This window comes from Natator depressus, chromosome 4 (genome assembly GCF_965152275.1).
Source record: "Natator depressus isolate rNatDep1 chromosome 4, rNatDep2.hap1, whole genome shotgun sequence".
NCBI classification, from domain to species: domain Eukaryota; kingdom Metazoa; phylum Chordata; order Testudines; family Cheloniidae; genus Natator; species Natator depressus.
Window position 1 is genome coordinate 42,311,021 of NC_134237.1, and position 8,025 is coordinate 42,319,045.

The 8,025-nt window shown below is 45.8% G+C and overlaps 1 protein-coding gene across 2 annotated transcripts in view; it reads right to left on the reverse strand.

Annotated features, from left to right (window-relative positions):
• ANKRD50 (ankyrin repeat domain containing 50) overlaps positions 1-4,765 on the reverse strand; it is a 49,211-nt gene extending 44,446 nt beyond the window's left edge. The window contains exons 1-2 of one of the 2 annotated variants that reach the window (XM_074950832.1): positions 4,662-4,765; positions 2,280-3,512 (exon numbers count right to left, since the gene is read on the reverse strand). In XM_074950832.1, the coding sequence (XP_074806933.1) occupies positions 2,280-2,758 (479 nt within the window). In that variant the 5' untranslated portion in view covers positions 2,759-3,512; positions 4,662-4,765. Of the gene's footprint in view, positions 1-2,279; positions 3,513-4,661 lie in introns of those variants that run through there. The other variant, XM_074950833.1, reaches the window with a different exon arrangement.
• Between the last annotated feature and the right edge of the window lie 3,260 nt (positions 4,766-8,025).

Below are 8,025 nucleotides of genomic sequence, written 5' to 3' on the forward strand. Positions count from 1 at the left end.
TTGCCACTGTTGTAGTCTTATTTTAAACTTTAGACTTCTAACAAGTACAGATAGCATCACAGATTTGTTTTTGTTTTTTTTAAGTAAAAGCATAGTTTCATCTGACATTTTCTGCAATTAAATTAAATTTAAAGCTTTGATCCTTGCACAGTCTTTTGAATCTAGAACATCTAAAGGAAACAGCAACAAGGAGTGAAGGTAAGACAGACAATCTAAAGCAAAGAACTTCAGCTGCAACTGTGTTCATTCCCGAACTATTTTGTGATAGAAAATGTGCTTATCAAGAGGAGTGCCCAAAAGCAGTACTACCAGCAGCAATTCCTTCTTTTAGTTTTACATCCAGTGACTGACATTTATCAGGAGGCCTGCTCAAGTTTTCCTACACTCTTGATCTCATTTCTCTTTCAATTGTGCATCCACTTTTAGGAACAGTTTCAGAAGATTATAAATGGGTGGGAGAAAGAAGGTAAATATACTAAACTGAATGAATTAGTTTACTTGATTTTACCTTTTTGAAGAAAAGGAATTAAAAAATAATACATTTGAAAAGCCTCATTTTTCTGGGTTACAATTATATTGTTCACTATGCATAAATAGTTTTAAGCATCTGCAGCTCCTAATCTCTCTCGCCTTTTTAACTTTGTTTTTCAGTACCTTTACAATCTCAAATTCTCACATCCACACTTCAGCTTAGTACTCCCAGTGCTAGTAGTATAATTCCATTTCTCCGTTTACAGCTACCAGAAGTGAAAGTGACCAATACCTATCTTTAAATCAGGCACCAGCACTAGCCCCTGATGGGCAGAGTCAGTGGGTTCCATGCAGAAGCAGGGTTCTGCCCATGCAGACCCTGTTGCAAGTTCATAGCCTAGAATGGAAAATATTTTGTTTATAAATCTAAACAAGCTTATAATAGTAACTATTTTAAACTTTAACTGGGGGGGGGGGGGGAGGGTGAGGAAGGCAAAGAAGGTATGATCAACTTAATGCTTGTGAAAAATGTTGGTTTGAAAGCACTGGAGACTTAAAATCCTATTTATCCACAGGGCAAAAACAGAACAGGTACTGTAATGCAAGCTTCCCTCATTCCACTTTGCCAATGTGATCAGGTACTGTTCTTCAGTCTCAGTGGCTGTTTAGCTAACTCTTCGGCTGAGACAAAGGAAAAATTCTTTTAGTGACTTTCGAAATGTGGACATTAATCCACTTAGACTTCAGAGACCACTAAAACGTTCACACAGGCCACTTGAAAGCCATGACGTAGCTACTGTTAACTTGGGAAAGTTTCATACTAATGACCTAGTGGTAAAAATGCCAGTATTCCACTACAAATACTGTATTGAGTCACTGCCTTTACTGTTTTTTCCCCTTCATTTTAATTGTTTACATTAAATTAACCTCTTATGCAGCTATACCAAAAAAAGGAGGGGTCTAGTGCTGTGATCAATTATACACTCCTGAAGATCTTTCCGTAAGTTGCTTTACAAACCATGATCATCAATGTTCCTTCTGCGGATAAAAAGCTTTCAAGCAGTATGCTGAACACATTTTTGTATTGCAAGGGGCACTGATGGCAAAAAATGAATACTGCAATGCTGAGCTAGTGATTTCGCTCAGTTATTCAGTTTCTATGATTTTGCTAAAAAAATTAATGCCCACATCTTAAAAGTTATTTCTACACAGAGTATGGATTCCCTAGTTTTTTTAAATATCAACTGAAAGAATAGTTATGATTCTGTACCACCTTATAGCGTGAAAAAGTGGTAATTCTGTAAGTAGTTATATGAATTTAGTGCAATCTATGCATATTTAAGTGAGATTGTTAAGTTAAAATTAATCTTTTTCCTACCTGATCTTGTGGGATACAGGCCGGGGTTTGATGCAGGATGGCAATTCTTAAGGTCTACCTTGTCCACTATCCTGTCTGACAGTGGCAAGTACCAAATACTGCAGAATTCTTGCAATTCCTCTGAACTATGGAGATGTGGGATAATCTGCCTTCCCCCTCCCCCATGGGCTTTAGTAGCTATTCTCTAAGGCCCTATACCTCCAAAAATATTAATTATAGCTCTGGATTTTTTTATATCCATAATTATATTTTGAAAAGAAGATTTATGTGAGCTATGGGAACAGGAAGTTAGATTTTTTCCCCCCATGACAATTTTAGAAGCTATGAGAGCAATCCATGAACATCAACAAGCATATTTTTCCTGTCTGTAAGTGCTCTAGGCTCTTTGAATGAAAGGCACTATATAAACACAACATGGTTTTATTTTTACCTTTTAAATGCTTCAGCAGGATTCCTCTCACATTCCCCAGGTTGCAAGAGACTTTGAACTGCAGGATCTCTTAGTTTGTCTTCATATCCCTGGATGAGTCCACTGCGGCAGATTTGGGTAACTAAACCTCTAATAAACCCTCCCACACACAGTGTGTCAGAATCTTGGGCCCTGCAGAAGTGGAAAGCTAGAGCTTGGCGATGCAAGCCTCTTTGTAGACTTGCAGGTGAGCTTGGCCACAATAATTCAGTACTGAGGGCTGTCTTCCCACTACCAGGCCCTCCTACCAACAACACCCCCCAGGCAGTTCCTTTCCCCGAGACAACACCAGCATTATTCCCAGAATTTGCTACAAGAGATGGTTTGTTGGCAGCAGTGTTGCTGCAGTTAGCTTTCTCCTGAAGGCAGTGCTGAAGCTTGTGGAAAACCCACTCCCTACAGTAAAACTGCTTCCCTTGTAGCAAACTTGTTTGAGCCATTTTGCAGACCTTTGTCCCTGGGATTGGTCATAAGCAGAAATACACCTTCAACATCTTAAAGTCTGGATATAAGGATCCATCTTCTGCATGGAACCAGCCAAAGGGTGACAATGAGTTAACCCTTCTTGTTAAAGAACAGCCTCTTTATAAGACAATCAGAGTCATTCCATTCAAATGCTTTATCATGATTAGAGTGTAGCTGTTCAACTGCTTACGTGGCGAAGCGATGCCTGGTACTAAAGGCTCAATAATACTTCTCATATGGCTCAAAAGGTAACAATTCCATGACTACACCTGTAGTTTATACAGTTGTGCATGTTCCCAGAGTACAGGAGACAATGCATCTGAAGAAACTGAAAAACTTTTTTTCAGTATGTATTAGATGCCTCTCAATTCCAAACATTAATCTTTCTGGATTCACATTGAGAAAAAGCTGTCCACAGTAAAATATAGCTTCTGAGGAGTCTATACAGAATATTTTTTTTCTTCAAAAAGTAAAATTTATATTGCAAACACGTAGATCTGTACCACTTCTTGTGAACTGGTCAGTATAAATACCAAACCTTGCAGACTTCATACATCTGGGCAAGTACCAGGGAAGTGCTTCAAATTATGGTCTCTTATGTAGCAGAGCTGAAAATGTTAACACCTCCTTAATGTAGGACAAGTGCTTCCTTCCAGATCTTGAATTCTTCCTCAACTCTTTCTCAGAGATCTCACTTGCAAGATGTCAAAACAAAGTTCTTCTCTGGACCTAAGAAATAAAGAACAAGACAATGATTTTAACTCCAGATGCAAGAGATCACATCATGATTTTACTATACATCTGCTAAAACCAAGAACTCATATTCCCCATTTGTACCAATTTCTGAAAGTCTTAAAGTTAATCTCAAACTTACTGAGGAGAAATAAGTTTAGTCAAGGTTCTCGTACTTCTGCTGTGGGTATGAGCTGCCATTAGTCACATTCACATCCTTTGATTGGCTTTAAAGTGACCTCAAAACCACACGGAGGAAAGTAAGCCTCCCACTGATCCTAAGGAGACACATGCACCCTATTATCCTGAACGTCCTTCCCTACCAACATTTGTTCATTTGATTATGCTTTTACTTGCTTTCTCTACTGCCAGGTGTATTTTTACATACCAGTGCTGTCCACAGCTCTCTTTACACACTTCTTTGTTCATGATTTGTATGCATTAGGGCACACAGCAGCCTCTTGGAATCCCATTTTAATACATCCACCGCTAACAACCTATGGTTTATTCTTCTGCAGCACATTTCTGTTATCAGTACTATTCCCTCTGGCTGGGTTCAGTATTCTTTCTTTTTTGGTTCTTTGCTTTAGGTCCCCAGTGCTGGGCTTTACATTTCAGCTGATACAGAGGCAGGGCTAAAGAGTCACTTCACCAGGTCCTGGCTGGTCGAGCTACATTTTTACACCAGGACTGTCGAAATGAGCAGCTGTGAGCTCTCCCCCCGTCTGCGTCTCATACACACCACACTGGAGACACACGCCCTGTCCCTCCCCGCGGCCCCACGCAGCAGAAACAGCCTGTGAACACACAGCGCCCGGCACAAAGATCCCAGCCAGCAGCAGCCCCGCGCCCCTCCTCCTTCCCGGGTGCGCTCGGCTTGTCCAAGCCCCTGGGCCCTCTGAACCTCCCCAGCTCCCCGCCCGGCCCCGGGCTCACACCCCGCGGCCACACGCCAGGTTTCGCCCTACCCCGGCTCGAGCGGCAGCCCCAGCTACAGACACAGGCTCAGCCCCCGCTCGCTCTGCCGCAGGGTCGGACGGAAGCAACGGCGGCGGCTCCCGCAGCGGCGGCGACTGCACCAGGAGCCGCCGCCCGGCTCCCCCAGCCCGGCTCCTCGGGCAGGGGCCTCCGCGGCTGCTCGGTTACCTTCCCCGGCCACCTCCGCTCCCCACCGGCCGCTGCTCCCGCACGGCGCGTCTCTGCCCCGTCCCCTCCCTTGTTCTCGCTGCCGAGCCCTGACGTCCGTGACTGTCTCAGCCCGTCTGGTCCGCTCGGCTCCTCCCTGACCCGCCCCAACCCCTGCGCTCGAGCCGCGCCCCTTCCCCTCTCAGCCCCGCCTCTTCCCCCGCCTCTCGGCAGCGGCCCCGCCCCCTGCTCCTCGCGCGTGCGACGGCGGTTGAGGGGGGGCGTGGTGGGACAGATGCTGCGTGACATCTGGGGAAAGAAATAGTTCGGGGCGGAGGGAGATGAGTTGAGTAGCTCGTATCCTTCTACGGCCTCATCACCCACCCTGCCCCCCCGGCTGGGGCTTTGTCCTGCAGCGTGCGTCGCCTCCCCCCCCCCCACTATCGGCAATAGCCGGGGATCTCAGCCCCGCCACCTATAGCGCGGTCGCAGGGGTAGCAGCAACCTCCCCACACACCCCACGCACTCAGCAGCCGTTCACAGGGGGCAGCCCCTTCCCCTCAACAGTACTTCCCGCCCCATAGCTATTGCGTGGCTGGCACCTGCCGCTGGAGGCTCCTGCAATAGTTGGGGGGGGGGTGATCATAGGAGCCCCCTCCCGAGTCCCGCCTGCCCATTGTTTGTAGGGAGGGTCATATCCTCATTTTACAGCCTTAGTAACTACCCAAATGTGGGCTCCCCGGCACTGCTAGTGGTGAATTGTTACAAGCGGTCACTGCATGAAGAAAGCCCGCAGCCGCAGCATTTTAATGGGTCCTGCATTTTTAAATCACAAGGTGCACCCCACATTTGGGCTTGCTGACCCTGCCAGCACCACGACCACCAGGATTTTGTGTAGTGGCACACCGTTTAATAAAGGCTTCACCAGCCACCACCACCCCCAGCTCACCTACTCCCCTGCACAGCCTCCCACAGGCATAGGAGCTGGAGGTGTTGCTGTACCCCCTGGCTTGAAGTGGTTTCCATTACATACATGGTTTACAGTTTGGTTCAATGGCTCTCAGCACCCCCGCTGTACAAATTTTTCCAGCATCCCTACCCACAGGGGAGGTGTGGCAGGCTAGAAAGCTTTCCTACCGCTAGTTTTCCTTAGAGCAGCTTCTCTTGTTCAGCTGGGGAAGCCCTGCAGGTGGCAGCAGCCCAGGGTTGGAGGCTCTGCTCCACGTGCCTGTTCTCAGTCTGTTTACATGGGTCTACAAACCACCACCCAAAACTGTTAGTTGCCAGAAACACATAGTTCACAGCAAAGTACAAAAGATTAAGATTAAACAGAAAGCTCACAAAACAGCAATTCTAACTGTACAGATGCAGAAATAATGCATTTAGATTTGCTATATCCCTTGAATTCTTCTTTGTTTAACTAAACCCAAACCTGATAAGCTCTCTCTCCTGGCACTTCATTGCCTTTTCTCATTTTACACTGAGTTGTCCCATTTCAGACACCAAATTTCATTTCGCTGACAGCACAGCCTTGCCAAGCCAACTCTCACAAATTACTTGCAGTAATGTGATTTTGGACAGTTTTCCCTTGCTGCTCATGATTCATTTAAGCTAAAATCATAGCTTTTCCAAGTCTGCTGCTGCTAGGAGGGATGATATGCTGTTGTTCAGCAGAGCCAAAGAGCTCACACTTTATGGGGAGTGAAAGAGTACCACTTGCTCAGGACAGTCGCTGTCCCATTCATAGAGCACAGGAAGGAGTGTCAGAGCAAGGGGAAAGCACTACTGACAGTCTCCTATGGGGCAGAAGATGACTTGCCATCTGGAGTCACTCTGGGGAGTGAGGATAAGGCAGTGCAACACACTTGCAAGGACATTGCTTCCCTGCTTCAAGCAGAACAGTGGCAAAAAAGAGGAAAAATGAGGGAATAGGGTGACAAGGAATAAATCAACCATGGAGAGAACAGGAGATAGTGATTACAGGGGGTAGAGGAAGTAAAGAAGAAGGTGGTAGAGTGACAAAAGGGAGAAGGAGAGAAAGAGCTCTTTCCTCCCCGTTGAGGACAGGTGGGATGCAGGAAAGAAAGGAAGTGCCTCTCACAAAAGCAGAAAGGACGGGAGTGTGGAACTCAGCCTCCCATTTTTGCGTATGATTTCAGATTGAATTTTCAACATGATGCACACACAATTTGGATAGAGAGAGAAGGGGGCTGCATTTCATCACCAAGTTCAAAAATAGACAAGCATGTTATGTTTGCTCCATCATGATTTTCTGACCTCTTATAGTTGGTTGAATTGTTTATGGGAGGTTTTCCATCGATTTCAGTGGATTGTGGCTCAAGTCCTATACAATCACCACATAGTACTAGTACACACCTGTGACTTTTCACATGTAGTGGTATATGCAGACATCCAAATCCTCTTAGGCATTGCAATGCTCAGCACCTCACCATCTAACTTGTAGGCACTTAGAAAAATCATTGGAATAACACTGGTATCCACAAAGCCTGAGTTAGACAGATGGGCTCCCTATTCAATGCATGGGGAGAGGCACCTAAGAATGGGATTCACAAAAGCCAGCACAGCAAGTGAGGAGCCGTCTAAACTAGCCACTGAGAAATGCTGATAAGGAGCATTGTAAGCCCACCCACTCAGGGAATTTGGTGCCTAAGTCTAGGCTATAGGGAGGCTCCTATTTGTGCTTGTGATCCACAGTTTGGAACCCTTCTCCTAAGCTGTTTCTTGAAAGAATGAGTTAGGCACCTGCCTAACACCACACAAAATGGCAATGAGGAGGAGGACCTCCCTTATAAACTTTAGCCCAGTGATTTGGGTACTCACCCAGCATGTGAGACCCTAGTTGAATATCCCCTCTTCTTAATATGGAGAAGAGATTTGAACAGGGGTTTGTTTCCCACCTATCCGGTGAATGCCCTAACCACTGGACAGTGATTTTTACTCATTCTGGCCCAATTAATATTTAATTAAATTAAAGTCAGATGGCTTCAACAAGAGAGAAAGACCAACATTAGAATATCCTGTAGTCCAGTGATTAGAGCATTCACCTGAAAAGTGGGCCACGCCCACTCAAATCCCTTCTTTACATCAAGCAGAGAATTGAACTAGGGTCTCTGTGGGTGAGTACCCTAACCATTGGGCTAAAGATTATAAGGGAGGCCCTCCAGCCCATTGCTAGCCATTTTGTGTGGAGTGAGACATGCATGGAGCACAGCATACCAAATGGCTCAGGCCCTGTAGGGAAAGACAGGTGTTGCAATCCTATCTACCCCCCAGTTTGTGGATTGTGCTGGGATTTAGGTATGAGACAGGCCTCTGGAGAGAGCAGTGTGCTTGTTTTTTTGAAGCAGACATTTAAGCACCCAAG